At 50.8% G+C, this 27,357-nt stretch overlaps 12 protein-coding genes across 12 annotated transcripts; 8 read left to right on the forward strand and 4 right to left on the reverse strand.

The window, feature by feature from the left end:
* Positions 1 to 33: 33 nt before the first annotated feature.
* BO87DRAFT_380382 (bifunctional chorismate synthase/riboflavin reductase [NAD(P)H] ARO2) lies at positions 34 to 2,037 on the reverse strand. Its single transcript, XM_025624292.1, has 3 exons — positions 1,820 to 2,037; positions 1,334 to 1,695; positions 34 to 1,272 (listed from the first exon to the last, which is right to left on the reverse strand). Exons 1-3 carry the CDS (start codon positions 1,852 to 1,854, stop codon positions 425 to 427), a joined length of 1,245 nt encoding a protein of 414 aa, XP_025475163.1. The 5' UTR covers positions 1,855 to 2,037; the 3' UTR covers positions 34 to 424.
* A 224-nt stretch (positions 2,038 to 2,261) lies between these two features.
* Positions 2,262 to 3,938, forward strand: BO87DRAFT_410315 (putative lipoate--protein ligase). The gene is made up of 3 exons (XM_025626317.1): positions 2,262 to 3,323; positions 3,404 to 3,511; positions 3,585 to 3,938. Exons 1-3 carry the CDS (start codon positions 2,322 to 2,324, stop codon positions 3,828 to 3,830), a joined length of 1,356 nt encoding a protein of 451 aa, XP_025475164.1. The 5' UTR covers positions 2,262 to 2,321; the 3' UTR covers positions 3,831 to 3,938.
* A 234-nt stretch (positions 3,939 to 4,172) lies between these two features.
* BO87DRAFT_344186 (uncharacterized protein) lies at positions 4,173 to 7,220 on the reverse strand. The gene is made up of 3 exons (XM_025620808.1): positions 7,050 to 7,220; positions 6,130 to 6,972; positions 4,173 to 6,073 (listed from the first exon to the last, which is right to left on the reverse strand). The coding sequence occupies exons 1-3, from the start codon at positions 7,173 to 7,175 to the stop codon at positions 4,463 to 4,465; spliced, it is 2,580 nt and encodes an 859-aa protein (XP_025475165.1). The 5' UTR covers positions 7,176 to 7,220; the 3' UTR covers positions 4,173 to 4,462.
* Positions 7,221 to 7,360: 140 nt separating this feature from the next.
* On the forward strand, positions 7,361 to 8,653 carry BO87DRAFT_368480 (glycosyltransferase family protein). The gene is made up of 2 exons (XM_025621935.1): positions 7,361 to 7,673; positions 7,745 to 8,653. Exons 1-2 carry the CDS (start codon positions 7,596 to 7,598, stop codon positions 8,537 to 8,539), a joined length of 873 nt encoding a protein of 290 aa, XP_025475166.1. The 5' UTR covers positions 7,361 to 7,595; the 3' UTR covers positions 8,540 to 8,653.
* Positions 8,654 to 9,084: 431 nt separating this feature from the next.
* BO87DRAFT_380386 (SDR family NAD(P)-dependent oxidoreductase) lies at positions 9,085 to 10,608 on the forward strand. The gene is made up of 10 exons (XM_025624293.1): positions 9,085 to 9,229; positions 9,296 to 9,440; positions 9,502 to 9,588; positions 9,652 to 9,714; positions 9,783 to 9,890; positions 9,948 to 9,999; positions 10,050 to 10,138; positions 10,205 to 10,267; positions 10,325 to 10,403; positions 10,450 to 10,608. Exons 1-10 carry the CDS (start codon positions 9,183 to 9,185, stop codon positions 10,470 to 10,472), a joined length of 756 nt encoding a protein of 251 aa, XP_025475167.1. The 5' UTR covers positions 9,085 to 9,182; the 3' UTR covers positions 10,473 to 10,608.
* Position 10,609: 1 nt separating this feature from the next.
* On the reverse strand, positions 10,610 to 11,973 carry BO87DRAFT_319072 (methionyl-tRNA formyltransferase; the record flags this gene model as incomplete). The annotated part of the gene is made up of 4 exons (XM_025619826.1): positions 10,610 to 11,351; positions 11,405 to 11,532; positions 11,583 to 11,653; positions 11,715 to 11,973. 4 exons carry the CDS (start codon positions 11,971 to 11,973, stop codon positions 10,610 to 10,612), a joined length of 1,200 nt encoding a protein of 399 aa, XP_025475168.1.
* Positions 11,974 to 12,141: 168 nt separating this feature from the next.
* BO87DRAFT_368489 (uncharacterized protein) lies at positions 12,142 to 15,018 on the forward strand. The gene is made up of 5 exons (XM_025621936.1): positions 12,142 to 12,423; positions 12,479 to 12,572; positions 12,626 to 13,919; positions 13,974 to 14,005; positions 14,059 to 15,018. The coding sequence occupies exons 1-5, from the start codon at positions 12,179 to 12,181 to the stop codon at positions 14,812 to 14,814; spliced, it is 2,421 nt and encodes an 806-aa protein (XP_025475169.1). The 5' UTR covers positions 12,142 to 12,178; the 3' UTR covers positions 14,815 to 15,018.
* Positions 15,019 to 16,541: 1,523 nt separating this feature from the next.
* On the reverse strand, positions 16,542 to 17,855 carry rho1 (Rho family GTPase RHO1). Its single transcript, XM_025618374.1, has 5 exons — positions 17,583 to 17,855; positions 17,476 to 17,503; positions 17,145 to 17,342; positions 16,927 to 17,061; positions 16,542 to 16,864 (listed from the first exon to the last, which is right to left on the reverse strand). The coding sequence occupies exons 1-5, from the start codon at positions 17,648 to 17,650 to the stop codon at positions 16,712 to 16,714; spliced, it is 582 nt and encodes a 193-aa protein (XP_025475170.1). The 5' UTR covers positions 17,651 to 17,855; the 3' UTR covers positions 16,542 to 16,711.
* Positions 17,856 to 20,576: 2,721 nt separating this feature from the next.
* On the forward strand, positions 20,577 to 21,133 carry BO87DRAFT_401091 (uncharacterized protein; the record flags this gene model as incomplete). Its single annotated transcript, XM_025625580.1, has 3 exons — positions 20,577 to 20,688; positions 20,782 to 20,967; positions 21,045 to 21,133. 3 exons carry the CDS (start codon positions 20,577 to 20,579, stop codon positions 21,131 to 21,133), a joined length of 387 nt encoding a protein of 128 aa, XP_025475171.1.
* Positions 21,134 to 22,325: 1,192 nt separating this feature from the next.
* Positions 22,326 to 23,621, forward strand: BO87DRAFT_344204 (mitochondrial 54S ribosomal protein uL24m). The gene is made up of 2 exons (XM_025620809.1): positions 22,326 to 22,774; positions 22,840 to 23,621. The coding sequence occupies exons 1-2, from the start codon at positions 22,358 to 22,360 to the stop codon at positions 23,473 to 23,475; spliced, it is 1,053 nt and encodes a 350-aa protein (XP_025475172.1). The 5' UTR covers positions 22,326 to 22,357; the 3' UTR covers positions 23,476 to 23,621.
* A 223-nt stretch (positions 23,622 to 23,844) lies between these two features.
* Positions 23,845 to 26,051, forward strand: rtt106 (putative negative regulator of DNA transposition (Rtt106)). The gene is made up of 4 exons (XM_025626318.1): positions 23,845 to 24,078; positions 24,176 to 24,508; positions 24,574 to 24,930; positions 24,987 to 26,051. The coding sequence occupies exons 1-4, from the start codon at positions 23,973 to 23,975 to the stop codon at positions 25,568 to 25,570; spliced, it is 1,380 nt and encodes a 459-aa protein (XP_025475173.1). The 5' UTR covers positions 23,845 to 23,972; the 3' UTR covers positions 25,571 to 26,051.
* Positions 25,953 to 27,247, forward strand: BO87DRAFT_401094 (uncharacterized protein; the record flags this gene model as incomplete). Its single annotated transcript, XM_025625581.1, has 6 exons — positions 25,953 to 26,051; positions 26,207 to 26,332; positions 26,370 to 26,432; positions 26,576 to 26,606; positions 26,993 to 27,051; positions 27,215 to 27,247. 6 exons carry the CDS (start codon positions 25,953 to 25,955, stop codon positions 27,245 to 27,247), a joined length of 411 nt encoding a protein of 136 aa, XP_025475174.1.
* Positions 27,248 to 27,357: the final 110 nt, after the last annotated feature.

Here is a 27,357-nt window from a genome sequence, read left to right on the forward strand (position 1 = left end):
TTTCAATTACTGACTACACCAAGTAGGTAGTTCCTAGATAGTGATTTACCATTTTCATAACAAGCAAGGTTATTAAACACAAGGCTCATTTGTTATAGCAGTACGAACGTAGAACGCCATTTTGATTCGTAACCACACCCGAGAAATCTATACGAACATGATCCAAAAAATGGTAAGGTGATATAATATACCGAAGCAACAAAGATCAATCAAAAAAGAATAAGGAAAGAAAAAAGTCATTAAGTTGAGTTTCTGACTTGAGACATCAAACATCGGCCGAACATGACGTACGTCACTGCATTCTAAGATAGAAAATGAAAAACCCCGCATGCATAGATCGGTCCCCAAAGAGCCAATCGTGATAATTTTAGACTAGAGACCCCGAACCCAGAACAAAATAGAAATAAATCGAACCACTTCCTATTTAAGCGCTGTGGCCGTTGGTACCCAGAGTGGGACGAGTGGGCAGGGTCTTGGGCAACGGGGGCAGAAGAGACTTGGCGCTCTCGCGGGAGTACTGAGCCATCAGGGCGTCCATGACGACCAGCGCGGACATGGCCTCGACAATGGGAACGGCGCGGGGAGTGACGCAGGGGTCGTGACGGCCCTTGGCTTCGAGGATACCCTCGCCGAAGTCGTAGGTGGCGGTGTTCTGGGCCTGGCCGATGGTGGCCGGGGGCTTAAAGGCAATGCGGAAGTAGATGTCGGCGCCGTTGGAGATACCGCCCTGGATACCACCGGAGTTGTTGGTCTTGGTGGTAAGGCGCTGCTTGGTGGTGGTGTTGGTGCCGAGTTGGGTAGGGACATCAGAGACGATGAAGGGGTCGTTGTGGATGGAGCCGGGGACCTCGCAGCCTCCGAAGCCGGAGCCGATCTCGAAGCCCTTGGTGGCGGGGATGCTGAGCATGGCGTGGGCGAGCTTGGCCTCGAGCTTGTCGAAGCAGGGCTCACCCAGACCGACGGGGACGTTGCGGATCACGCAGGTGACGGTACCGCCGATGCTGTCGTGGTTGTCGCGGAACTGCTCGATCACCTTGGTCATGCGCGCGGCGGCATCGGCGTTGGGGCAGCGGGTAGGCGCGAATTCGTCGACGGTGGTGCGGGAGATGGTCTTGAGGAGGTTCAGGTATTCGGGGTTGGTGGAGGCAGTGGGGTGCTCGGGAGTAGGGGGGAACAGGTGCTCGTTGCCAACGGAGGAGACGAAGGCGACAATCTCAACGCCGTGCGAGAGGCGCAGGTACTTTTCGGCGATGGCACCGGCAGCCACACGGCCTGTAACCCGGGGAAGATTATGTTAACGGCATTCCCTTCTGAGGATGAGCGGTTCACCTACCGATGGTCTCACGGGCACTACTGCGACCACCACCGCTGCTGGCCTTGACGCCGTACTTCTCGAGGTAGGTCAAGTCGGCGTGACTGGGGCGGGGGTACAGGTCCATGGTGCTGTTGCCGTAGTCCTTGGGTCTCTGGTCCTCGTTGCGCACCATCATGCCAATCGGAGTTCCCAGTGTAACTCCAAACTCCGTTCCGGACTGGATTTCAACGCGGTCCTTCTCATTACGAGGCGTCGTCAGAGCACTCTGGCCGGGACGTCTCCGGGTCATCTGGGGCTGGATGTCGTCCTCGGTGAGTTCCATTCCTGGGGGGCAGCCATCGACGATGCAGCCGACGGAGCGGCAGTGCGATTCACCGTAACTGAAAAGAGAAAGAGCGCAATTAGTATGTGCGTGTACATGGATAGAGATGTTTGTGTCTGTGTGGTGGTGATGGTGTGCGATGTCACCATCATCATAGACTGGGGCTGACTCAGAAGACCTACGTGGTGACCCGGAAGTAATCACCCCACGTCGACATGGCGGGCGGTATTCAATTGATTGATAGGGTTCGGAGGGAGAAGAGAAGGTGGGCTCTGTAGGGAGAGGATGGGAGAGAAGTCGAAGAAGGCAGGGTATCGAGGGAGAACGAGGCCAAATAAGAAGAATGGAGGGGAAAGGAAGAGGAGGAGAAAAGTAAGCGAGGGGCAGACGGAAAGAAAAGTGAAGTCTGGATGGAGTCTCGGAGAGAGGAATGGCACGTCGGGCTGCCACTTTGATCGTGTGCGGTTTAGCTCCCGGCGAGATCGGCCTTGTTCCTTGGCCCCCATTGGTCCATCATCCTCTCCCACTGTAGGTACCGTTCGGTCTGTTTTGAAGGTACGCCTGGTATCTTGCATTATGATGATACTTACAGTATTGTCACCATCTTCTCTTTCTCTCTTTCCCTTCCTCTCTACCTGTTTCTGGACTGGCCATGAGTTGCTCGGCAGCTCTCTAAACCCTCCAATGCGTCTCTTCTCCTCTCGAGCAACATGCTGGCTATCGTCGCTCCGAGTTCCCCATCCCAGCGCCAGCCTGCGTTCTAATGCCGTGCGGTGGAATTCCTCATTCTCCGCCGACCAATTCGCCCAGCTCGCCAGTCGCCAGTCCTCCCGACATCAAATCTACCAATCTCTCTCCACCGATCCCTACGTGAACCTCTCCATCGAACACTTTCTGCTGGAGCATGCGCCCGCCGACTCGAACATCCTCTTCCTATATATCAACCGACCGTGTGTGGTAATCGGGCGCAATCAGAACCCATGGCTCGAGACCAATCTCCGAGTGCTACATAATGACCGCGGAACCGCGGAGCACGGAATCCACTCCTACAATGACACCGAAGATGCGCTCTACGTCCGACGACGGTCTGGCGGCGGTGCTGTCTTCCACGACGAGGGCAATCTCAACTACAGCGTGATCTCCCCGCGACCGACATTCACACGCAACAAACATGCGGAGATGGTCGTGCGCGCATTGCACCGTGTTGGTGCGACTACTACCAGCGTCAATGACCGCCATGACATCGTCATGTCCCTTGACGAAGGGCAGTCACAACCTCGAAAGATCTCCGGCTCAGCGTTCAAGCTCACGCGACACCGCGCGCTTCACCACGGCACCTGCCTACTCGATTCGCCCAACATCAACTCCCTCGGTTCGTTCTTACGATCGCTCGCAAGAGACTACATCAAGGCCAAAGGCGTGGAAAGTGTGCGATCCCCCGTCGCCAATGTATCATCCGTGTTCGCCGACGCCTCCATCCCATTCGGAATTCAAGACGTGATCGCCAATATCATGTCGGAGTTTGCAGAGCTATACCAGACCAATCCGGATGCTGTGCGCCGCGCGCAGCGTGCCTATGTCCACGACGCAGAGCTATACGCAGGAGACGATTGGGTCGTCGGAGCGGTGGGAGAAGCCCAAGGCTACGAAGAGCCCGAGATCAAGAAAGGCATCGACGAATTACGAGTGAGTCGCTGCTCGATACCCCGACAAGTCGAAGCCAAGAAGAAACCGTAAACTAACACAGTATTGAAAATTTGCAACAGTCGCTGGAATGGAAATACACGCAAACGCCCCAATTCATCTTCTCGACTTACCCCGTGGAAGAGGATCCTCGCGAACGACCCGCCCTTCCATCATCCCTACCTCCTTCTGTAAGATGGCGCTTTCCCATTCTCTTGGCATCAGTAAGCAACAATCTATAACTAACCTAATTAAACAACACAGACACGTGTGTTTCTCCGCCTCAAACACGGGGCCATCCTGGAGAGCCACATCTCCGTCTCGTCCGATTCCTCCGTCGGCTCGGAGCAGGCTGCCCGTCTGCAGGAGGCACTCAAGGGGCGTAAGCTTCACGAGATCCGGCCGACCCACTGGAAGGAGATTCTATACGAACAGTTGGGGGCGGAGGAGGATGCAGCTACTATAGAGGAACTCGCTAAGTTTATTGCAACTAAACTTGGGTGGGTCTAGACACGAGATTACTACCCTCTTCACTTCATATTGCATCGCCTCTACTTCATGTACGATAGATTACTATATTGCTATAGACTACTGTATGCTATGTATACTACTCTGCGGTTATGTATGAAGACTAGAATATGTGCTATCGCATCTTCTGGTTTTCTGGGTTCACTATGATCTACTATAACGGTCTTGTCTTGGGTTGGGTTTGAGACATGCAATTGCTGACAATCACGCATGTCTACGGTAGTTACTCAGCTCACTAGAACCCGTGGTGCACATACAGGATGAAATAAGTTCGACATATTATATAATTTCTTTTGGGATAGTCACATTGTATGATATTCAGTCATCATTCATAAGTCGTATGTATTCTACCTGCTATGTACAACCCCCCAAACACCCGAAACAATCTCCACGAGGACCTAAGATGAAGTAGGAAACGAAGAACAGAAGTACAATAAACCCCCGCAATATGCGATCCGCGTATGAACAGTGTGAACAGGTTGAATACAATCAAGGCACAGCTAACCCAACTCCTCTAGTGCAAGCGCTGAAGATGATGTACCCTGGAACAGTATGCGAAAGTAGAAGCACAAGAAAGAAAATTCCGACAAAAGCAGAAAAGATCAGAAACAGGCCTATTTCAGGCCCCGAGTCGGAAACCGACGAAAGCCCTCGCCTTGGAGTTTCGACTGGCTCCGGGTGACTCGCCGGGCGGGCCTATCTTCGAGACTCAACCCTCCAATTCCGGGTCCCAGCTCGGTTCGTCGTGGCGAGAACATCGCTTCGCTGGCAGCCCGTCCGTACCGGATGTTCCGGACGGTGTTGCTAGTAGCCGTGGTTGCGGTAGTCACGGTTGTCTCCGTGTCTGAGTCTCGATCGTAATAATCTGAGGCGTCAGAATCGTTCCCTTTCAGACTTTTGAGACTGAAGCTATGATCCTTGCTGGAAGACCCGTCATATGGGGAGGGTGCAAGCGAGTAGTACGGCTCCGGCGATTGTGTCGCAAAGCTAGAGGTTGGGAGAGTAGAAGAGAAAGAAAGGGGCGGCGCAGACCGCTGAGAAGAGAATGATTGCAGGGGTTGGTTATCGATTGCCGGTTGAGGAGAGTGCCCGGGATTCTCGCCATTCGATGGCGAGTTATGCCCCGATTGTTGTGGCTGAAGACCAGTGCTGCTTGCCCTGGCTATATTGTATAGCGAGAGCAGACCCAGCGCCTCCTGGACCGCCATGAACACCAGAAGTAGCTGGCCGTATCTGTCGAAGTAATGGCGCTCGATTGACACTCGCGGCAGGTTCCCGCCGAGGTGGACAGCTGCCACAAGCTCCGCAAAGTAAACAAGAATTTCCATGCCGTTCCACTGCACGATAGGTTGCTTGAGGGCCTCCAAGAGAGCGAATCCAGCAATCAGGCTAGCACTGCCCAAGGAGGCCACCTCTACATAGTTCCCTGGGATTGACAAGCGGTCATACTGTGAGAGGACCCAGGTAACGAGTGAGACAAGTAGCAGGCCTAATCGAAGATATTGGTACACAAAATAACCCCGCAAGTTGGCAGACTGGCGAGAGTGTGAGTTCGATGATTGATGGCGAGACTGCCAAGAGCTGTCCTCTTCATCCTCGGGCGACTTGATAGTGAAGGTTCGGTCAAACAAACTTTCGAGTCCGGTAGTCGCAGCATGGTCGCTCACAGGGAAAAACTTAGGAGGTGCAAACACCGAGTCTGGGCTGTTTTGGTTGCGATGCCATCGGAGGTTTTGAGTAGGAGTGCGGTGGAATGGGTTGCGTTCAACGACTTGTTCGATTGGTTTCACACGCTGAGCGGGTTTATTGCGCAGGTTCCATGCGGGTGGCTGTGGTGCAGCAGGAACGGATCCATAAAAAGGCATCGGCCCATCGAGCACGGACTTCTGATCCCTTTGATGAACGCTGACAGTCGGTGTGAGTTCGTGCTGCACGGAGGGAGTCCAGTCCATGTCATCCGATTCTGGAGGTGGTGTGGGAATGGTTGGGGTCTCGAGGGCTGCCCGCGGTGTGGTCGCCCTTGGGGTGCCTAGTTTTTCGAGAGGGAAACGAGAGGTGCGCTGCCGAAGATTGGAGCTTGGGGTCGAAAACTCCTGTCCGGTAGTCGTAGAGGGCGGAGGGGAAGCTTCGGTTCTGCGGTTTGGCGTGGCTGCAGGCGTGTCATCGGTCCAGTCTACCAATGGCCGGGTATCGTAGCGCACTATCCGCCGGGAGACCATGACAGACTGAGAAATTATTAGCATGCTGGGCTCAGATAATAGTTGTCAGATGATTAGCTCACCATAATTGTGAAGAAGATCATGAAGAGATGCAATGTTGGTGGCAGGTCTGGTGGCAGTCCACTTGATGACCGATCCCTTAAGACGCCCCAGAAAGCGCATCGCACCACCAAAATAATGAGCTGAACCTGGTAGTACTCTCCTAGTTTCACGAAGCGACCTCCTCGCCCTTCAACCTTGAGTCGCAATTTCGGGTTCCACCAAATGGACAGGATGCCTGCAATCAGCGCAAGACCGGCGTACGGTGCCAGGTCTACTGAGCAATGGTTCGGCACGCGGCGGGTCTCGAAGAGAAGGTTCACACAAGAGATAATAGAGGGCGACATCGAGGGGGAGTCTGGATCCTGCAGCGGTTCCCACTCCTCAACAGTCAAAGCACTCCACACATTCCAGCTAAGTTGACCAGCAACACTAATCCAGTAACCCAGAGCACCAGCTAAGACCAACAGGTTCCTCCAGTTCCATCGACGTGCTTGCCGAGCGGCCCTTCCAGCTTTACTCCGGTCCATCATGCGTCTCAGGTGGTCTGACTTTGCTTCATATCCTGCCTGACGTATGCGTTGCTTCACTCTGGGTTCGCATTTGACGCACACCTGCGGATAACGCTCCTCTAAGTTCTTGCGAAATTTGGGGTACTCCTTCTCATATGCGCTGTAGTTTGGATCATCAGATGACGGAAAATAGGACGCCAAAGCGCTGGTAAAGAGGTGTTGGTTTCGAAGACACTGGGCGCAGAATAAGCTGGAGGCTGTAAAGTCGGTGGATTCGAATGGCGGGCTCGATGCCCCGGGACCGTAGACGTCTGGATTTGTTTCTGCAGCGGGGGGATCCGTAATTTCTCCTTTCTATGAAGCGCAACCGCCGAGGCAATCAGTACTTAAAATCTTGCTTGACGCCTGAATATACAAAACACGGGACTTACCTCATCCAGGTAGTTGACGGCTTCGCAATGTTTGCAACGCCATTTGCGGGCAGTATCGCTGTCGGAGTGGGCCGAGCGACGCCCGCAATAAAAGCATTTGAATCGCTTAGCGAACAATGAAGCCATCTCAAGCCGTGTAGGTGGACATTGATGGCGGTGACGATAAGAAATGGGATGGACGATGGGGGGAAATCAGAGGAAGGAGTTAAGACAACAACACCAAAATAATCGCCGAGACTAGCACGGACCACGTGCCTGGATAGTTATCCAGCTTCCAGATAGATCCCCAAGCATCTAACGCCCCCCGCAACAATTACTCCTCATTCACTTGTCGCTCCCTAGCTATTGTCGTAACTAGCTATGGGGCTGGTTTGACAAGGTTTGAAGAAGAAGTCTCCGCCTTTTAATGCGCTGTCACTATATACATAGAGTTCATTCGTTCCGCCGGCCGCATGCGACAACTGCGACAACTCTGGAACCTGCCACATCCTCAATAACACATCTTCGGTTCATCTCAAACAATACATACAGCAACCTCTCAATCCCATGGAGTCATGGCTATCCTGGACTAGCCTCTTTCTGGCTATCGGCATTACTGCCATAGCCTGCATATTTACGCTCATTGTAAGCAATTCCCTGCACACCATCTCCCCTATATACAACCAAAGCTAATCCACCCACTCAATAACTTTCAGCTCATCATCCACGCTCTCGCCAAATCACAAAACAGCCAAGTCCCCAAATGGCGCCCACGAAACTCCCCGATTCATCTCCTAGTCGTCCTCGGTAGCGGCGGCCACACAGCCGAGATGTTCTCTATGCTCCGGCGCATGAACCTAGATCCGTCCAAATACACCCATCGAACCTACATCGTAAGCTCTGGGGACAATTTCAGCGCTACGAAAGCTGTTGAGTTCGAAACAACCCACATAAACCATCATGTCAATTCCAATGCCAAAACCGCATCACCAGAACCCTCCTACACCATCGTCACGGTACCCCGCGCCCGTCGCGTACACCAATCCTACCTGACTGCGCCTTTCTCCACACTGAATTCCTTCTGGTCCTGTCTCTCGGTCTTGCGTGGTCTTCATCCGGACCAGAGCCGGCATTCTCGCCCAGCGTCGCATCTATCCCCTCCATACCCGGACCTCATTCTCACTAATGGCCCTGCTACCGCGGTCTGCGTCATCGTTGCCGCCCGGCTACTTCGTCTATGGCTGTTATTGTGCGGGTTCTTTTCTCCTTCTGCGCCCGGAAGAAGAACATCAGAAAGTGACTCTGCAACAGCGCCAGTGCTCGCGCCGGGTACCTACCAGCTGCGCACAATCTTCGTAGAATCGTGGGCTCGCGTGACTACATTGAGCCTGTCGGGGAAACTTCTGTTGCCTCTGGCAGATCGATTTCTGGTCCAGTGGCCCGCATTAGCAGGGAAGAAGGCGTGGCCGGGAATGAAGGAGACAGAATATGTGGGTACACTTATGGATTGAGTGTCCGGTGTTGTATCTCCGGTTCTTGTTACAAGCCTTCAAAACTTCGATTGCTTTCCGGTGTCTTGCGATCTGATCTTAGCCTGTTGTATCTATAGACATATCATACATGATACCCCTTGAACATTAATATTAGACCGTCGGGTCATCCACCATGTTTCTTAGCAACAAGCTGTCGGGCCCTACGGGCGATCAGTCGGCGGCGGGACCACATCGAGGGGCCGAACCGAGGTATACATAGAGACAGTAAGGTTGGTCTCCCATCTTTTTCTTCTGCATTGTACCTGGCAGGGGTGATCTGGAAACTAATAATTCTTGGACAATGATGATACCACAATTAGACTCACTAAGACTGAAAACCCAACAGCATTCTTGGGCCTTATAGTAGAAAAAGCGCAGCTATATAGTGCAGGTGCACCACCCCCTCCAACCCTGCAAGTAGACAAAAAGACCGTAAGTCACGTACTAGTCGGACGGAGGGTTCCGCAGCAGGCATTAGTTAACTAGATGAGCGCCGCCGACATAAGCTCCGATTGACCCCGCTTCGTCAACTACTTATCTACTACTTCGGTGTGTCCTCAGGTCGACTCAGCTCTGCTAGATCTGCTTCGAACGATTCAATCAACTATCTAGCCATATAATCATGTATTCTCTGCGCAATCGCGTTGCTCTCATCACGGGCGGCTCACGGTATGTTCCTTCGCTCCGCTGTGTTTACCTGTTTGGGGGCATTTATTAACGATATGTGACGTTTAGAGGGCTGGGTGCTCTTGTGGCCCAGAAATACGCCGCCGAGGGTTGCAATGTCGCCATCAATTACGCTTCGAGCAAAGACGCCGCTGAGAAACTGGCCGCAGAACTGCGAGAGGTTTACAAGGTCAAGGCTATTACTATACAAGGTGTATGTTGTGTCGAGCCTGATTGGCGGACTGCTGGACTGATTTTGTGGCTGTATCACTTAGGATGCCGGTGTTCAGAATGACTGCGTTAACGCTGTCAAAACCACCATTGATCAGTTGGGAGGCCTGGATATTATTGTTTCGAACGCAGTGAGTCGCTACTATCCCGGTCCGTGTCAGCAATAGGGGAAGGTTGACTGAACGCATGGCCAGGGTTGGACCAAAATGACCAAGTTCAATGACTTGGACGCTATGAATGACGAGGAATGGGATAGAGTAGGTGTCACAATGGGGTGAGCCCTGTAGAGGGTCGCCGTGATTTGCAAGGCTAACGAATTCCTCAGTGCTGGTCAATGAACGTAAAAGGCCATTTCTATCTTTTCAAAGCAGCACTGCCCACATTCAATGCAAACCCCGAGGGTGGCGTGTTCCTGCTGACCTCATCTATTGCGGTAGGTCCTCTACGAAGGTCGCATGGTAAGATGCGCAAGTATTGACCTGCAAGATAGGCCGTTTCGCCAACTGGAAGCAGCTTGCCATATGCGATCACTAAAGCTGGAGGTAAGCAAACCGCAATGAACGCTTTGCATCCCCGTTAACATCAGCAATAGGACTGCACATGGTGAAATGCCTTGCACACACTCAAGGTAGCAAGGTCCGCGTGAATGCGGTTCTTCCTGGCCTTCTTTTGACTGAATGGGTGAGTAGCGCCATCGCAGTTGTAGTGGAGCTTGGTCGCGGTAGAGCTAATGTGGACGAACCATAGGGCCAGCGCTTCCCTGCCCAAGCAATTGAGGGGTGGACGGCAAAGACAGCCCTTAAGAAAGTGGTAAGGCTCTTGACCAATCCATGCACGGTTTCCGCCTATTAACGAGGTCGTGAACAGCCTGAGCTTGAAGACGCCGCTCAAGCATATGTCATGCTTGCGCAGAACTCATCTATGACTGGGCAAGAGATACAGATCGGTGAGTGCTCTTGCTTTTGTTGTCTACAACAAAACTAACTTTTCAGATTCCGGCTTCTCCTTCAAATAGAGAAAATGTGGAGCCTTGCGAAGTAGACTTTCTGATGTGGCATTGGGCACTGGAACGGGTAAATATTAAGTGCTAGAGCTGGTATCATGACGTTAGCAAGATAGAACACATATCAGTTTACTTTTATCACCAGTCCCCTACACAAGAGGGTTGTAAAACGGCGTATAGCCCACTTCACCGGAGTAAAATGTCCGGTCGCCAACCATCCGAGCCTTCAGAGCAGCGCGGAGAGCGTCAGCATTCGGCTCGCCCTCCACCTTCATCTGGTGTACCTTAATGAGCTTCCCATCTCGCGTGAACACGTAAACGCCCTTTCCCTTTGTAGAATCGATGGGATGCGTGCCATCCACGAATGGCAAGCCTGGGACAACGGAGAACTTGTTGCAGCCTTTGAGTGGTGTTACTTCTTCAAAATCGGTGAAGATAACTCGCCGGTGTTGGAAGGAAGGTTTTTCACTGGAAGTGTTGTTGGCAACCAATGCCTTGCTCCAGAGTGGACCCAAAACGCGATTCCTTCTGCTGATGTCCAGGGATGACCAGTTTTGCCAATCTATATGCCTGTCCTCCGGCTTGATCTTGGCCGCATGGACCAATGGGCCGTCTCCTTCAGAGGCTCGCCAGCCCGCATCTTCCACCGGGGGAACAAAAAGACCTTCCCGTATACCCTTGACGAGAATATCCGCGCCCTTCGGACAAACCAGATTCAATAAATCGGGTACCGTGCATGCATCTGGATTGGGAATGTCGAAGCCAGGGGCTGGAGTCTGCGCCAGGATAGTGCCATGATCGAAGTGCTTGAGATCAAGCGTCTGAAGGGTGACACCGGTCTTAGTTTTACCGGCTAACAAGGTATGATGTAGTGGTGCAGGGCCCCGGAAGCTTCAAGTATTGTGTTAGCGGGGTCCGTTCGTGGGTAATCTGCGACTGCATACTCGGGAAGCAACGATGGATGGACATTTAGACCTCCATACTTCGCGCCGTTGAGAAGCCGCGGAGGTACGAACAGCCCAAATGAGACGGCAATGATCAGGTTTATAGGGCCCCCGGGTAGCGTAGGCGGCTAACAGTGTCAGCACGTAGCCATAGCAGGTATCAACAGCTGCGAATTACCGTCCAGCCTCGAAAAGTATCTATCTCGTGGATCGGAAGCGACAACTCCGTTGCGGCCGCTTTGATGGGAACTGCGACATAAAAAAACAATTAGCTGCACGAACAACTTGTCAAGCTTGCCTAGATAAGTACCCTCGCGGATCTGCTTCAACCCTCTTCCAACCTTCTTCCCTGGTCTGCAAACGACATCAATTGAGGCAATCCGATCCGGTCGCTTGACATGTTCTTCATGGAGAGCTTTCAACGAAGCTATGCTGAAATCGTCAGATCCGCAAAAGAGAATCCGGAGTGGGTCGTAGGCCTTCGTCGCGAGGCATCTATGTGACAAGGATGGGAAAAGACCGGCTCGTCTGTAGGCACAGAGAGCTCCAGGTCCCCGCAAGAGAAACATGGCCAGCAATTGACGGCGGCGATTTGCGGGTGACGGAACAATCAAACAGTCGCATCCGCAGCAGCTCCGGCAAGTTCGCCGACCTCCCATCTCCACCACGTGATGTCACCGCCGCCCACTACTCCAGTCCGTCTGGTGACGATGAGTGTTTCTCACCCAACTGCACTGCTTCACTGTGAGCTGGAGCTCACGGTTCGATGGTGCAATGCCGGAGAGTGATTTAGCGTCAGTGATTCCTGCGCAACTGTCGTTCCTCGCTATATACAACCCCCGCCTCGGTCCGACCGACGAGACAATCCGCGACCAAGTCGTCTTCTATACATCTCGATCGGGTCGATCGCGCCGACGTGAAGGCTCCGCGGCTGACGATGGCGACCAATACTCCAACGATTACTGGAATGAGATCTTGCGACAGATAGGACTGGCTCAGGGCATGGTAGGCTTTGCCAGGTGGGATTCGCTCTACATCGTTCTACCACAACTGGCGCTGTACTAATGATCCTAGGGACTTTTCGCAAGGAAAAGCAGTCGATTACGTCGAAACCGAAAAGTCGCAGATTATCCTACATGAACTTGAGAAGGACTGGTGGATTCTAGCTGTAGGTAGACTTGCGCCGGAGCATCACATCAATAGCTGCTGAGCTTGTTACAGTCTGTCGACCTAACTCGCCTCCCACTTGATCAACCTAGCACAACTTCCTCTCAGCGCGATGCCTCGTCTTCTTCATTCAGCTATTCCTCAAGGGAGATGTCTCCTCCTGCTTTGCTAATACAACAACTGCGTCGAGCCCACTCCATCTTTCTTCTCCACCACGATTCGACACTTGACGCCTTATACAGCCGTGTTGGTAGACCCACATTCTGTGCTCTTGTTGATAATTTCTGGTGGAGGTTCGCATGGACCTGGGAGGTTCTTCTAAGCGGAAACCCCGCTGTTGACATATACAATGGCGTCAAGCTCTCCGCTGGGGGTGAACTCGGAATCGGCGTTGGCGAAGAAGAGTGGGGAAGCGGGGAGAGGGAGGTTTTAGAGGACTTTGTCGCCCGCACAGATGGCCTCCTGGACCTGGTCGTCTCACGATTTGGTGATCCTGGCTCCTCTGACAAGGAACCGGCAGCAAACAACAGACCGGGAGATTCGCTGAACATAGGTGACGGCGAGGATCGATGGCTTGGCTCGGGAGCCTGCCCTAGGCCGGCAGATGGCGTTATATTCTCAGGAGTCGGAGCAGTCTCTAGACCATCCCTCTTGCGAATCTCACAATGGATGGAATCAATCTATAGATACGGCGCCGACGCATACGGTGTAGGCGAAGACCCAAGCTCACCACGTCGTCGAAAGCGGCGAAGAAAGCACCGCAGCAAACTAGCTGGAAGCGATCCCACCAAGCAAATGATGGCGGAACCTCAAGCTGCAACACCCGATCGCCCTTTCTCTCCAGGTATACCACCTCCACTCGTGGTAGGAACAGCGGAGTCTCCGCAGGCTCCACAGAAGTCGAGCTCACATACCAGTGGCGAGAGCTCACCAGTAGGAAGCGATCGAGGAAACGATTGGATAGGCTTCAGGACAGAGACATTTGTGAAATATCTCACTCTTGGCTATGGCTCATCTTGGGGAGTATCGTCGGGAACAGCCAGTCCACACCCGCGAGTCGAGGCTATAAAGCGAGAAGACAGGCCGATGAGTCCAGACAAACAGACGGATTTGTCTACTGATGCCCCGGGAGCCATTAATGGGGAGGATCCTCAGCCCAGTGAGGGCAAAAAGATTCAGAGCTGTGGGAAATTTCTCGTTGGCCTGCTTTCTAATACTGACAATCAGAGTGCACCTATGCAAGAGGGCTCTGACCCAACGGAAAGTCAGACGGGGCCATCGCAGAATAATATAAACTACAGACGCTTGCACATTCAATTGTCAGAGTCTACGGAGCCGGCTCTAACAGGTAAGGGATTCAATGTGTGATTAGACCGTCCACAGCTAACCAGCTTCGCCTAAGGCTTGACAGAACTGCAAGCAGTAGTCTATATTGTATGTCTTCCCCATACCACACAGCCTTACTACCTGAACTAACAGACTTACAGCATCAACCATTCATATATACATTTCTATTTGATCCCGCAACCTCGACTCTATCCGACCCGACGCTATATCAAACCATCAGCCACCAACTCAGCCCGCTCCACAAGTCTCTCAGCAATTCCACATCACCTGCCACCGCAGAACTTCGCATTTCCATGTCCGATAACGCCCTCGACATCAACAAGCGATTTACCGGCAAAACCCAGCCCGTCTACAATCTAGTCTACGATCAAACAAACTTAACAATCCGCTCTTCAATCCCGAACATACCAGACCTTGGGTGCACCGTCAACGAACCCCGGGATCCAGCCACACACCCATGGTCGCGCGTCGAGAGCCTCAATATCCACCACCGACTCTTAAGCACCCACCTTGAAACCCGCTCGCGACCTCTCGAGGTCGAAAGAACCTGCAAGACCAGCCGCGGCTGGTGGATCGTCTGGATTCGGATGTCCGAACCCCCCAGACAAGAACAAGGGAGCACAGCCTCCAACGCCAGCGTTCAGACCAATACGGAGCCGGACAGCAATAATGCCCCCCATCAGGAAGCATTCATCGTCCGCAGATCCAGTGATTCCGTCTCTCCATCCGGACATGCACGCAACAGTAGCAGCACTCGGTTCTTCCGCGATCTAGGCGGCGCTTCATCGCCGGGATTGCAGGCATCGCGGACCGATACAGGACCGGGGAAACTTGTCGAAGGGCTGGGCCTGGACGCAAGACGATATATTGAGAATTTACTCAGCTTGAATAGATAAGACACGACATGCTATATATACATTTACCAACCAACAAAGAGACTCGATTGGTATTCTTTGACAGTCACTATTTTCAATGAATATGGTAGATCATTCACCCTGCCAGTACTACCACCTCTAATACATTGAATACTGAACCAATCAGACAAAGGAGAATAGCAACTGTAAGTACTACTGTAGCCGAAGATAAATAATTCACTATCCACTCAAAACGAAGATCATACCCACAGATAAAACCCACCTACAAGCGAGGCAGAAATTTGATAGATGCTTCACATGATACATGACTCGGAGTAAAAAGAAGCATGAGATACAGTGAAGTAGATATGCAAGATATGACAGGCAATGAAACTGAGTAGTTAATCGTGCCTTGATTCAATAATCCACCTTGAATTTGTTATGCTAAACTCACAATGTATACAAGTCAGTATTTAGTACTTATAGTTGACCACCCAGTGATTACATTATCTATCAGCATACATATAATAGAAAATATATATAAGCTCGAACCACACCCACTTCTTATTATAAAAAAAAAGTACATAGTCATGTAGGGAAGAAAAACCCAGGTACACAATTGTGTAGTAGATAGGATAGATAGTTCGTTACCCCTGAAAACGATTAGTCCCGTAAGTCACATACAGAACCGCCGGTACGAACGTATGTATGAAAACAATTGAAATTGAACGGGATCATTACATACCGCATAACAACTTAATTCCTATTTCTATCATACTTATACTATATATGACTACATTATATCTTCTGCTTTATTAATATATCTACTACTAATCTATCTATTTGTTCCTTGTTTTCCTCACTACTATCGAGTTTCCATATATAGATGGAGGAACCAGGATGAGTGGTCGTGGTTGAACTTACGTCTTGACTTTTATCTAGTTCGGCTAGTTGTTACTATCATTAGACGCTAGCTATCAGTGGATTGGCAAATCCCCCCTTGGCTTGCTGTCTACTATCCACACACCCCTTCCCTGTCTGTAGGCTGCGGAATATCGCCATGTTAGGCTATGGAGTGTTGCTATTTGAGGTAGGTCAGAAAGTACGGATGCTAAAATAGATGGTTGTACTAGGAGAATACGCAGTGCATACGCAATAGGTTCATCACAGTACGAGAAAAGAGTGGGAGAAAATGGTGGATTAGTAAATAGTAACTTAATAGGCGTGCTAGATATTCCTCATGTCTGCTCGGAGACCATGACGATAGAACATGATGCAGTGCAGTTTCGACTGGATAGGCTGCAGGACATGGAGGAGAAAACCAAGCCAACGACAAATTCCATGCATTCTCTTTAACCGAAACAGGGGAAAAAACAACAGAAGTGGGGGATAAGACTGTGCTGAGGGGAATCCGTACAAAGTGAGAATCGGGATTCCGATTCTCGACTTCTTTTTCTTTCCTTGGACCGGATACATTCGAGAGATTTGACTGATGGGAGAGACGTGAGACGAACGCATTCCCCAGTTGCTCAATTCCGATCTGCAGTACTCGGGGGTAGCGAGGACGTTTGCTTTGAAGGCAACCTGGCGCCCTTCTTGCCATAGTGACCGAGAACCATCCCGTTAGGCGCCTATGGAGCTGGAAACCGATAGGAAAGAAAAAAAGAAAAACCCACGAGGTTATGAAGACAACGCCTCCCTAGAAAATCAAATCAAGTCTGCAAAATAGAAAGTCGACCAAGTGCATAGCCAGATATCCCATGAAGCTCATGTGCCCGTGATTGAACATTATCCACACTCGCATCCGGGCACACATAGTGGAACACGCCAACGGAATGACCCCCTCTTAATAAATAGTAGAAAACCAAAGGATCAGACGCTTATCCGTTCATATAATCTCCGCATGAAACAGACCTTTTGCGAAGGAGAGAAAACTAGTTTACAGGATAGTGCACTTCTTCTTACTCTTGTGGGTCTTCGTAAGAAGGGCAGCCCGGGTGGCAGCCTCGAAGACCTCGCGGACACCCTCGTTGGTGCGCGCAGAGCACTCAAGGTACTTGTAAGCACCGATCTTCTTGCGAACCTCCTCACCCTAATCGCATATTAGCCTCTATGTCGGGGGATGATGCATCCTTTTGGTCGTGTGCCACATACCTGCTCAGGGGTAACCGGCTTTTGGGAGGTCTTGTGAAGCTCCTCGATGGTCTTGGGGTCGTGGCGCAGATCCATCTTGCAGCCAACAAGGATGATGGGGAGTCCCTGACAGAAGTGAAGGACCTCAGAGATCCACTGTAATGATATTAGTTATCTAGAAAGTAGGTCCTTTGCCCATCTGCCCGCTAAGGAGACCAGACATGTCGCGGAGAACTAACCTTCTCCTGGACGTTGTCGAGAGAATCGGGAGAGTCAACCGCGAAACAGATCAGGATGACATGGGAGTCAGGGTATGAAAGAGGACGAAGACGGTCATAATCTTCCTGACCAGCCGTATCCCAAAGGGCAAGCTCGACGTGCTTGCCATCGACCTCTACGTCGGCGACGTAGTTCTCGAAGACGGTAGGGACGTACACCTAAAGCGTGATAGGTCAGCTTAACAGAAGCGGAGTGCTTGTTAACTGGAAGGCTAGCCAGATATCTCGGGATGGCCATGGGGGGTGAAAGACGGCAATAAGGATCAGGTCAGGAGGGTCGGTGGAAGCTAACCTCAGGGAAGGTACCCTTGGAGAAGACGCTGGTGAAAAAAAAGAAGCCAGAGTTAGTTCACTGCTTGATCCATATGTAGCGAAATTAGAAGAAGGGAGGATACTCACATCAAAAGACAAGTCTTACCGCAGGCACCATCGCCCACGATGACGAGCTTGCGGCGGATTTCAGCCATCTTTCAAAGCGTGGAGGATTAGCAAAGGACGAGGAGGAAGAGAAGTTGAATAGAAATAAAGGGGATGATGTGGTGAAAGAGTGTCCAACGACAACGAGCGAGGTGGGAAGCTGTTGTTGCAGGAGTGGATGGATGGGGGTGTTGGATGGGGGAAGTTGAGAGTAGAGAAAGGGACAAGTCAGGCGCCCGAGGAAAAGGGTTATCACGTACGGTGCAGGGGAGTCGTAGGCGCAACGGGCGCGGACTAAAATATTCAGGGAGGGAAAGGCAGGGTGAATGGCCGAGCCAAGAGTTTCCAGTAATAAACCCAACAAACGAGTTTACGAGGAAAGAATGGCACGAAAGGTAGGAAAAAAAAAGTTCCCAAAGGAACAATGATGAGGAAGGGAGGAGATGGTTGTTGATAGAAGGATGGAAGAGAAGAGAGGGAGAGGGAGAGAGAGAGAGAAAGAGAGGAGAGGGAGAGAGACAATGCTTGGTGCAGCTGGATTGGTACTGTTGCTGCTGCTTTGCTGCTGGCCTGTGTATGGGTCAGTTATCGGCGGTTGGCCCCAGGGCTGGCTTTTGGCTCCTCCTTCGTTTGGGCGACGTTCTGTTCTTTCGTAACTTCGTTTCCCCCCCCCCCCCGGTCCTTTCAGGTGAGGCTCCCTGTTCCCGAAAAGTAGGGTGACTAAGGAAAGGAACCTGACCAAACCCAGACTAGAAGGGCCTGAAACGGTTGGCAAGCGACATTTGGCCCAGCCCCATCCACCTTTCCTGGTGAAAATGCTATGTGGCTGTGAAAGCCAGTTAGTTCTTTTATTATTTTTATTTTATTTTGATTTGATTTGATTCAGATTATGACGATTCTATTTTCCACCCACTCTCTCTCCCCTTTCACTCCAATTTCCCCATTCATGTGATTCGATTAATTTATTCTCTTTCCTCCCATCTTGGACACACTCTTATTACTGTATGTAGATGACTACGGAACAAAAGGCAAAAAGAAAGAAAAAAAAAGTATCATACTTGGGAATGACGTGATATGCTTTCCCAGTCTCCTCAGTAGGACACAGTACAGTTTGATGGCTTGTATCGCATTGGAATTTAATAAAATGGTTTTTGGGCCAACCAGATGAGAGATGTCGGATAATCGTTCCACGCCCTTTCTTTCTCTTTCTTTTCTTTCTTTCTTTTCCATCTCTACAATTGCCATCACTCCTTTTCTTCCATCAGCTCAGTACCTCCTTTTAACAGGCACCGAATTTGTTTCGCTCGTGACCCAGTTTGTCTCCTTCGACAATCCTGCTTACTTAGCTGCCTAGTTTGGTCTGCCTTCATTCTCCGTCGAAGCCACCGTGGCTGAAGACTAATGACAGGGTGAACGCAGTAATAATCGACATTACCTACGAGTATCAGTGGCACTTACGTATTGTCGTGGCCCGTGTTTACGACTATGTATTCATTCCCAGGCATTCAGCCCAGTCAACCTTCATCCAATCTCTTCCCCTGTAATAGTTGAGCTCCTTTTTTGCTGCTATTAAGCTCCAACCTAACTAGTTCTTCGGTCCATCTCGGCTGCGTAGTGGTAAGTTAGTTAGTTAGTTAGACTAAGCACTGAATAGTTGTCAGTCGTCAGACTGCATTGCCTTAGCCTTCTTCTATATTCCGCGGGCTTATCTTCCGAACAATTTCGAAGAGGGGGGGAGGACTGCAAAAGTAAAAGGTAAACAAAAAATGCCTCCTACAATTGAGGCCATGTCATCGTCAATATAATCCGTGATAGTACTACCAGTAACATGGTCCATTCTACATCCACAATAAAAGAACTTCCGTCGACACCATAGTTACCGTCACCATAGTCGGAGAGAGCCTAGAAGCCTGTGGGCGCCCCAGAGAGTCGGAGCTGTCGGCTGTGGCTCCATACTTCTCCTAATCGGCGGTGTCGCGTCCCTCCGGTTGTCTGGGTAAGCTGCCACAGTATTTTGTAACTAATGTGTTCCTCTCACTTCCATGCTTCAGCAATTAAAGATGGCGATAATCAAGCCAGCGACCTCCAAGTTTCATACAGTTTTCGGGAGGTCAAGCAATTCCTCGATTCGCTTTACTTTACTCATTCGGGGTTTCCCTGCATGCTACCCCAGCTTTCTTCCTTGGACAGACATACCGGCTGGATTTCACTTATGCATCTTGGATCACTCATTACATCGTGCTACACCACGCACAGAGTACTCCGCCCCAAGAAATAACATCATAGTCTGCAGCTCGCAATGATGTAGACGGCTGGTGGTGGAAGGGATAACCCAAAGACGATAACCCTGCAGGCGCCCTATCTTTACGCTGATTCGTTCCATTGTGGAAGTCCCGATAATCCAAGACTGAGTGTGTAGATACCTGCTGTACGGTCTGCATTGGCGATCCGAGTATAGCCAGGCAGCGGTCAGATTGCTTTTTCAGCGAACAACTCATCACCAAGCCAGCCTTTCTGTGGGGATTATGGAGTAAATATGATGATATTTCCTGAAAAAAGCGCCTTCAATATCCAGAAGAATGACAGACCATCGGCACTCAAGATTACTATCGGACCTTCCGAGGGGATTAGGCTTAGCCTGGAAGGAGTGACCAAAGGTACGTACTTCTGGTGCGGTATGACGGTAACCTTCCAGACCCGCTAGGGGGGAGATGCTTCCTTCAATTACCGACAGCAAAGAGACGTGGCGGTGCAATTGATCGCCATGCTCTTTACCAAACATGGTCGGTACGTATATTCCTCCAGTGCAAACGTCATCTTTGACTGGAAGCAGGCAACTCCTTTATCTCTTTCCTATTATGAATATCAAAACAGATCGAGGATCGAAAGACGCAGAGGATCACGGAGTATATGGTCACCAACCCAAATAGCTGGTTGTCAAGTGGGGTGGTTGTGACCGCACTTGAGACTCAGCAAATGGCCTGGCTGACGTTTCGTATGCGGAATGCGGAAGTGCAGGAAAGATGCTGCAAGTCCGCGGCCGAGACGCTTTACTTCCACTACGGAGTCGATTTTCCGTACTCTCCGAGTTCCTTCGTGCGGAGAAAGCAACCATAGATAATCTGCCACGGCCTTCTAGGTCTAGTTGCTGTACGAGAGCAGGTCCTGTGCACCTATAGAGTACATGATCTTCTCTGTTCTGAGTCAGTCTCTCAGACAGCAAACGCTATCGAAATGCTGCTAGCTCAGTCTTGTGCCTGGCTGACTTGGCAGGCTGTTGTTGTGTCTGACCGAACCTGCTTATTGCCTACTGATCGTGTCAGATGCTGTGCCGATTCCATTTGGGGACCCGTAACTCTCAGCAGTGGTAAGACATGATCGGTGACACCGTCCCAGAGATCCGCTACATTGGCATTTGTCCTACAGGAGGCCTCTTGCAGTAAGGATGGCAGTCACCGATGGATTACGAATCTACACAATTGTCTGCCAACCCACTTCACAGTGTCGATAAATTTGGACGTTGGATTAGGTAGCTCATGAGTGTGTGTACCTTCCCGGAGGATCTACTCAGTACCTCGCACATCATTGAACAAGTCATCGCGCGAGAGGTCCCTGCGTTAGCTCGCCGGTGATATCCCAAAGCAGAGTACACTGAAGGACGCTGGGCATGTACTGGAAACACTATGTTGTTGCCTGCTACGGATACCTGTTGCCAATGATGGCATACCCCTTGTGCCTTCGGGGTTGACGAGGATGGCGGCTGTGCCATGAAGACCACAGCTGATATGGATTCAACAAGAATTCAGAAGATTGAGATATCCATATTAGTATCAGTACCTGCAGCGGGAATAGTTGGCGTTACTCCCTGGGAGACTCTAAGGACAGGGCCAACCTTGTGGGTTATAATAATCCTTAGAGATAGCATGATCTATATGCAACATAATACACTCTTTCTTTCTTCTGATATATAAAGCAAGTCTCCCGCGAATAACACCGCACACTGGATGTTACGATGTTTACATCTATAGGAGACGACCAAAATAGCACTTATACCCAAACGAAGATGGTATGACCAGTCTTTGTTGAACATGAGTGATGATCTCGAGTATAGTTACAATTGATCTATGGTTAATGGCCAGCCCTGTGCCACAACGACTTATATGCTCTGTAGAACAAGTCTAAGATCCTCAGTCTATATTGGTCCTCTTTGGCCTCTATGGTTTGAGAAATACTGATGACGATACTTCAATTCGTACTGGTCAAACAATTCTCTCTGTTTCTCATATATATTGGGGTTTTCACTTTTCAGGATCTTCGGTTTCTTCAAGTAATACTGAGTACTGAATGTGAAGTGCACCCTGTCTCGATCGGAGGGGCCTTGGAATGGTATTGATGTGAGAACTACTTACCTAGTCCTAGGCGCACGTGCTAGTTTTGGCGCTATGGCCAGGCTTTCTTTGATGGTAGCTGCTGCATATCTGCTGGAATGTACTCACTTATTCAGTGCTTATAACAAAACGATCTTCTGAGACTGCTAAATAAATAGTCACTAGCAAATGTTGTGGCGAGACAAATTCCAGTGTGTACATACTTAGTAGTACTAGTTTCGGAACCCCGTCATTTGGTTTCCCCATTGGCTCTCCATAGTCCCGGTCACGTGCACGAACCAGGGCCGCGCAATTTTCCCTCCCGAGCATCTCTCAAGGCTTCCTGGTGACTCCGCGGGAACAATCGGCCATTGCTGGGCAACAGTCAAGATGCAGAAGGTCATTCGAAGGACCGCCCTGGCGCGGAACCAGGCCACGCGGAAAGCAGTTCGAGCCTCCAAATCAGCCGAACGCGAGGATTTGAAGGACAGTCTAAGGCAGCGCTTTGCCTACAACCGCATCGAGCTCGATAACCTCCGCGCGGAAAGACAGCGACGCCGTGAAGACTGGCTCCGTGGCCCCCTGGCTCCTCAGCGTGATGCCGGTCTTGAAGGGAGGCTTTTCGGTGCGTTAAGCCCTCAGGCAATGAACCCTCCGCCTATTCCGGAGCACTTGCGGAGACAGTACATCAACATTGCTCCCGGCGACCGAGTATGCATCATGAAGGGCAAAGACAAGGGCAAGATCAACGAGGTTACTAGGGTGGATGGTACGACCGAGACTGTTGTGGTCAAGGATCTCAACATGGTATGAGAATATGTCTAGAGTAACCACTGTTTCGTTTGCTGATCCTTGGGTTTTCCAAATAACAGGCCGATGTCCACTTCCCCGACTGGCTGAATGAGCAGTATGGCAACTCGAGCCCCTTCCAGTCCGTGAGCCTGCCTCTTTCCATCGACGATGTTCGCCTTGTTGTCGCTCTCGATGATCCTGTCACCGGCGCCACACGAGATGTATTGGTTGAACATGTCCGCGGCGGAGAGCCTTTCCTCGAACGCGACTACGGTACCGAAACGCCCCGACACACGAGATACATTGCCGGTGAAGACATTGAGATTCCTTGGCCCCGAAGTGACCCTGCAGAAATGAAGGATGAGGCCTGGGACACGCTCCGTATGGAAGTTGAAACGCCCACTTGGATGCCGTCGTTGCACTACGCCCCATTCCCTCCCAGCGTCCTGGACGAACTCCGCAACAAGTTTTCGAAGTACAGAACGAGACACGATGAGGAGTGGGTGGAAGCCAGGAAGATGGAAGACTACAGAAGGGAATATCTGCAAAGCCGGTCTTTGTTGACACCCAGAGGTGAATTCTTGGCCATGCTTCAGGCCAAGAGGCAGGAGCGCCAGAACGCGAGGAAGGATGCCAATGGAAATTACATCCTAGATGATAAGACGGTCGGATTCATTGAGAACTTCATGAAGGAGAAAGCGACCAAGAAAGCCTAATTGCTTGCTGGGATTTCGTTTGGTGTTCCGACTTGTGGGAGAGTGCGCCTGGGTCTTTTCTGTTTCATTTCCCTTTTCCTTTTTTCCAATGGGTGTACACAATTATACTACTGTAGCATAGAATCTGAATGTATAAGATGAATAGTATGGATAGGCTGCTTCCCTGCAGCACCAAACTGTAGGTTGATTTGAGTACAGTTACATCCGTCGCTAGAAGACTGGACGTAGGCGCGACCGGACCCAATCTTTGCGGACTACTTTGCCCCAAATGCGCTCGAAATTATGGATGCGCGCGCCCACGGGTCGACAGGGCCGCCAGGGGAGAGGTCTGCAGCTGCGTTCCTTGCTAATTACTTTCTTTCTTCATCCATCCGATCCGCGTCCCGGTTTACCCATTTCTCCCCCATTCAACTTCCCTTATTCTAGGCGGCCTCAACAAGTTTGACTTACGCAGATTATATATATAAGCGTCATTGGGGCTGTCAACCTTCCACAGCATGGCTTTTGCCACGATCAACTCATCGGTGCCGTCCAGTATCCCGGCCATTGAGGACGCCTTTGCCGCCCAACCAGCGCTCAAAAAACGGGTTTACGATGCGATCGGTGCGTGTCATGTCGCTTAAGACAACAATCTTCTTTCACCCCACAACCCCATAGGAGGTGCAAGGACTGCCGGCTGACCCTCTTCTCCTGTAAACAGCACATACCCCGCAACATGGACTTCTCTTCGAAGATATCGCGAAATACACTTCCAGCCTGCTGGCCAGGACTGCAACCGCCCCCGTTCGGCCTGTCGAGGTCGTCACCGACGGCCCGGCCATGAAGAAACGAAAACTACAGAATGGCAATGCTACAAGTGCCCAATCCTCCGGTGACCTGAAAGCCGATACTTCGCTCCAATTCTACATGCAGGATGTTTCCTTTGCTGTTCCCCAGCGGAAGAAGCTTACACTCGAAATCACCGCGGGATTCCTGCGTGCGAGAAACCAGACATCGAAGGAGGTCGAGTTTGGAGTGCATTTGGATACCATACGTATGTGTAGAACTATGGTGGACGGAATTGGTGTCAATGCTGACAATGTTGTTGGATCACAACAGAGCACGTCTTGTGCCTCCCCGTTCCCGAGAAGAACCAGCGACAATTTAATTTCTGCATTATCCCCCAATATGCGGACGGCGTCAACTCACCACCTGAAGGTGTAGCTGCTCCCGATGCCATCGTATGGACGGTCAACGACGGACCGCCCAAGGCAGCGTTCTCAGGAAATGGACAACAGCTTGGAACGGATAACGAAGAAACGGCTGATAAACTCGTCCAGCGGATACTGAACGACAGCCTCCCACGGACCAAGGTTGTGCGCCCAGATGAGCGAGAGTTCGTGAGTGCTATGCCTGAGGCTCACCGCAAGGGGGAGAAGGCCTATCATGTCAAGGCCTTCCGCGGCAGTAAAGAAGGTATGTACGCCATGTTCTCTCCTCATGTCCCCTTGACTAAAATGGTTACATCTCAGGCTATCTCTTCCTTCTTTCTACGGGAATACTATTCGGGTTCAAGAAACCACTGGTCTTCTTTGCCTTTGAAAACGTCGACTCAATCTCCTACACCTCTGTCCTGCAACGGACCTTTAATCTCAATGTTGTAGCTCGGCCTACGTCAAGCGAAGAGACGCAGGAATTCGAGTTTTCCATGATCGACCAGGCCGACTTCTCCGGAATTGATGGTTATATCAAAAAGCATGGTCTGCAGGATGCCAGTCTTGCCGAAGCACGACGTGCGAAGCGATACAATGTCAACAGTGTCAAGGGAGACGATGAAGCTGCTGCCAACGAGGAAGGGGCTGTCGAGGAGGAAAGTGAACTACAGAAAGCCCAACGCGAGTTGGAAGATCAAGAGGACGAGGACGAGGAAGATTACGATCCCGGGAGTGACAGTGAGAGCGACGGAAGCGGCTCTAGTAGTGAGGACGACGACGACGACGACGACGATGATGAAGAGGATGAAGGCGACATGGATGAGGACGGCGAAGAAGACCGAAATTTGGTGGCGGAGGAGCTCGGAAGTGAAGCAGAAGACGTTCCGGCGGAGGAACTGTGAGAGACCGCCTATATATCCAACCTGCTGCTGTATGAATAAGTGACTGTTTCTATGGTCACACCAACACACCCTGTGTGCGATGTGATGAAGTGTATTCGACAATCGCGTGGCTAAACCACTCTACTGGATGGGCGGCCCGTTACACTACACCAGGCCACTCGAACGTATGAATTTTTGGGGGCCGATTTAGGCCGGACTATGCCCCTGCATTATCTGGCATACGCGCCTGTATGCCGTAGAGTTTTGCCAACGAGGCATTCCACGTCTGATGTAGTTGGGGAGGGAGAAACCGTTTCAAGGCTGCATTGAATGCGTTTCAAACGGGCAGTCATCACTTCAAGGCCAGTCGATCAGAACAAACCAAGCACAGGCATCCAGTGGGATGTGGGTCATGGACGTGTCAGATGCGTCTAAAATGGAGGAGCCACTGGTGGATGTGCTACGGAGTTGCAGGATGCCCGGCTGTGCGGCGCAGTACTCAGTAGCGACATTTCATGGGAAGTCAGTCCTCCATGGGAAATCCGATCATGACGGCCGGTTACTTCTTCGAGAACACTTCTAATCCTCCATATTATTTAAAAGTGGTGGAAGCCGCCGACCCAATTGGGCTCTTCGGAAGCACCCCTGTGCTATCAGGGCCCCCAAATCCCACTCCGATACCTTGTACCAATGAAATCAGCAGGTCAATACCTTGATAATGAGGACACTGCGGAGCAAAGTAATCCTCGTCCTACTCCTCGTTTGGAAAGAGTGGGGAGGGGGGTGGATGAGTATTAAGTCTAGTCTCCCAATTCTCAAGTCACTCTCTCACTTACTCACAGCCTCCGTATCTATTATGTATCTACTAACAGGTAGGGGCCAGGTAAGTACGGTATGATACATAATTTTTCCCCCGATACGACACCTATCTACCACTAGCAGCTGGCGAACACTTTTACTAGTAGTAGTCGGACTACTATTTGAAGTAGCTCGATTGGTTGCCCTGAGCGTTAGGTTGGGTTATAGACTGGTCAGGGGCAGTGCCAGCTCAGCGCAGGTACCTTCAAACCCCTCAAGGCTTCTTAGATGCAGACCGCAGCACCTCACTAGTCACTAGGCAGATTAAGAGTGATTAGCCGCTAGGAGCGAGCTGACAGTCTGTCATTGTCGAATAATATATATGGGGCGTTGTTTTAGCTGAATTGACAGCTACGATCGCTGGCGATTATTGGTAGAGAAGGGGAGAAGGGAATTGGACCGCTGTGTCGGTTAGGTTACTTACTTACTACTTACTAACCTAACTAGCAAAGTACAAAGTCAGTTACTAGTTAGGTTGGATAGTATCCGATCTTACTAACCTAGGAAGTTATTATCTGCGCCATTACCCGCAGCTTGCGGACAACTCGCATCCCCTCTGCGCAGGCACTTCAACTCTGGGTTTAGGGGTCCTGGGGTTAATTGTTGCTTGCTTGTTCCGGAGTAGAAATCCGATTGAGAGGAGGGTGTGTCCCGCAATGATAGGGGAAAGAGAAGCAATGTGATTCGATTTATTGAACTACCGATCGGATAAACGATCCATAAAGATGAAGTTAGTCATTAGATACGTAGTGTTAGTTCTGTTAGGCATGTGTTGGCTTTTCATGAGCTCCTCTGCTCCAAGTCAAGTATAGGCAGGTTTTATGTTCCGCAGGGAAATAGATTGATACACCACGTATGTACCTGAAATTACGTTACCATGCCAAAACCAGCTAGACCTTGATGGCCATTTCCATCCTGTCGTTCATTCCTCGGTCAAGGGAGCAACAACA

The sequence above is a fragment of the Aspergillus neoniger genome, assembly GCF_003184625.1.
Source record: "Aspergillus neoniger CBS 115656 unplaced genomic scaffold BO87scaffold_45, whole genome shotgun sequence".
In the NCBI taxonomy this organism is placed as follows: Eukaryota; Fungi; Ascomycota; class Eurotiomycetes; order Eurotiales; family Aspergillaceae; genus Aspergillus; species Aspergillus neoniger.

Excerpts from the sequence above, each read along its gene's own strand:
- BO87DRAFT_344186 (XM_025620808.1), bottom strand. The coding sequence starts at position 7,175 with ATGGCTTCATTGTTCGCTAAGCGATTCAAATGCTTTTATTGCGGGCGT. Across the intron at positions 6,973-7,049 it reads CCGTCAACTACCTGGATGAG|AAAGGAGAAATTACGGATCC; the intron begins GTAAGTCCCGTG and ends TGCGCTTCATAG. Across the intron at positions 6,074-6,129 it reads TGATCTTCTTCACAATTATG|TCTGTCATGGTCTCCCGGCG; the intron begins GTGAGCTAATCA and ends ATAATTTCTCAG.
- BO87DRAFT_368480 (XM_025621935.1), top strand. The coding sequence starts at position 7,596 with ATGGAGTCATGGCTATCCTGGACTAGCCTCTTTCTGGCTATCGGCATT. Across the intron at positions 7,674-7,744 it reads CCTGCATATTTACGCTCATT|CTCATCATCCACGCTCTCGC; the intron begins GTAAGCAATTCC and ends AATAACTTTCAG.
- rho1 (XM_025618374.1), bottom strand. The coding sequence starts at position 17,650 with ATGGCTGAAATCCGCCGCAAGCTCGTCATCGTGGGCGATGGTGCCTGC. Across the intron at positions 17,504-17,582 it reads GGTAAGACTTGTCTTTTGAT|CGTCTTCTCCAAGGGTACCT; the intron begins GTGAGTATCCTC and ends TTTTTTCACCAG. Across the intron at positions 17,062-17,144 it reads TCGACAACGTCCAGGAGAAG|TGGATCTCTGAGGTCCTTCA; the intron begins GTTAGTTCTCCG and ends ATATCATTACAG.
- BO87DRAFT_380382 (XM_025624292.1), bottom strand. The coding sequence starts at position 1,854 with ATGTCGACGTGGGGTGATTACTTCCGGGTCACCAC. Across the intron at positions 1,696-1,819 it reads GATTACTTCCGGGTCACCAC|TTACGGTGAATCGCACTGCC; the intron begins GTAGGTCTTCTG and ends TTCTCTTTTCAG. Across the intron at positions 1,273-1,333 it reads TAGTGCCCGTGAGACCATCG|GCCGTGTGGCTGCCGGTGCC; the intron begins GTAGGTGAACCG and ends CCCGGGTTACAG.
- BO87DRAFT_368489 (XM_025621936.1), top strand. The coding sequence starts at position 12,179 with ATGCCGGAGAGTGATTTAGCGTCAGTGATTCCTGCGCAACTGTCGTTC. Across the intron at positions 12,424-12,478 it reads GGCATGGTAGGCTTTGCCAG|GGACTTTTCGCAAGGAAAAG; the intron begins GTGGGATTCGCT and ends TAATGATCCTAG. Across the intron at positions 14,006-14,058 it reads TGCAAGCAGTAGTCTATATT|CATCAACCATTCATATATAC; the intron begins GTATGTCTTCCC and ends ACAGACTTACAG.
- BO87DRAFT_410315 (XM_025626317.1), top strand. The coding sequence starts at position 2,322 with ATGCGTCTCTTCTCCTCTCGAGCAACATGCTGGCTATCGTCGCTCCGA. Across the intron at positions 3,324-3,403 it reads AAGGCATCGACGAATTACGA|TCGCTGGAATGGAAATACAC; the intron begins GTGAGTCGCTGC and ends AATTTGCAACAG. Across the intron at positions 3,512-3,584 it reads CATCATCCCTACCTCCTTCT|ACACGTGTGTTTCTCCGCCT; the intron begins GTAAGATGGCGC and ends TAAACAACACAG.
- BO87DRAFT_380386 (XM_025624293.1), top strand. The coding sequence starts at position 9,183 with ATGTATTCTCTGCGCAATCGCGTTGCTCTCATCACGGGCGGCTCACG. Across the intron at positions 10,268-10,324 it reads AGACAGCCCTTAAGAAAGTG|CCTGAGCTTGAAGACGCCGC; the intron begins GTAAGGCTCTTG and ends GGTCGTGAACAG. Across the intron at positions 10,404-10,449 it reads TGGGCAAGAGATACAGATCG|ATTCCGGCTTCTCCTTCAAA; the intron begins GTGAGTGCTCTT and ends CTAACTTTTCAG.
- rtt106 (XM_025626318.1), top strand. The coding sequence starts at position 23,973 with ATGGCTTTTGCCACGATCAACTCATCGGTGCCGTCCAGTATCCCGGCC. Across the intron at positions 24,079-24,175 it reads ACGGGTTTACGATGCGATCG|CACATACCCCGCAACATGGA; the intron begins GTGCGTGTCATG and ends TCCTGTAAACAG. Across the intron at positions 24,931-24,986 it reads CTTCCGCGGCAGTAAAGAAG|GCTATCTCTTCCTTCTTTCT; the intron begins GTATGTACGCCA and ends GTTACATCTCAG.
- BO87DRAFT_344204 (XM_025620809.1), top strand. The coding sequence starts at position 22,358 with ATGCAGAAGGTCATTCGAAGGACCGCCCTGGCGCGGAACCAGGCCACG. Across the intron at positions 22,775-22,839 it reads TGGTCAAGGATCTCAACATG|GCCGATGTCCACTTCCCCGA; the intron begins GTATGAGAATAT and ends TCCAAATAACAG.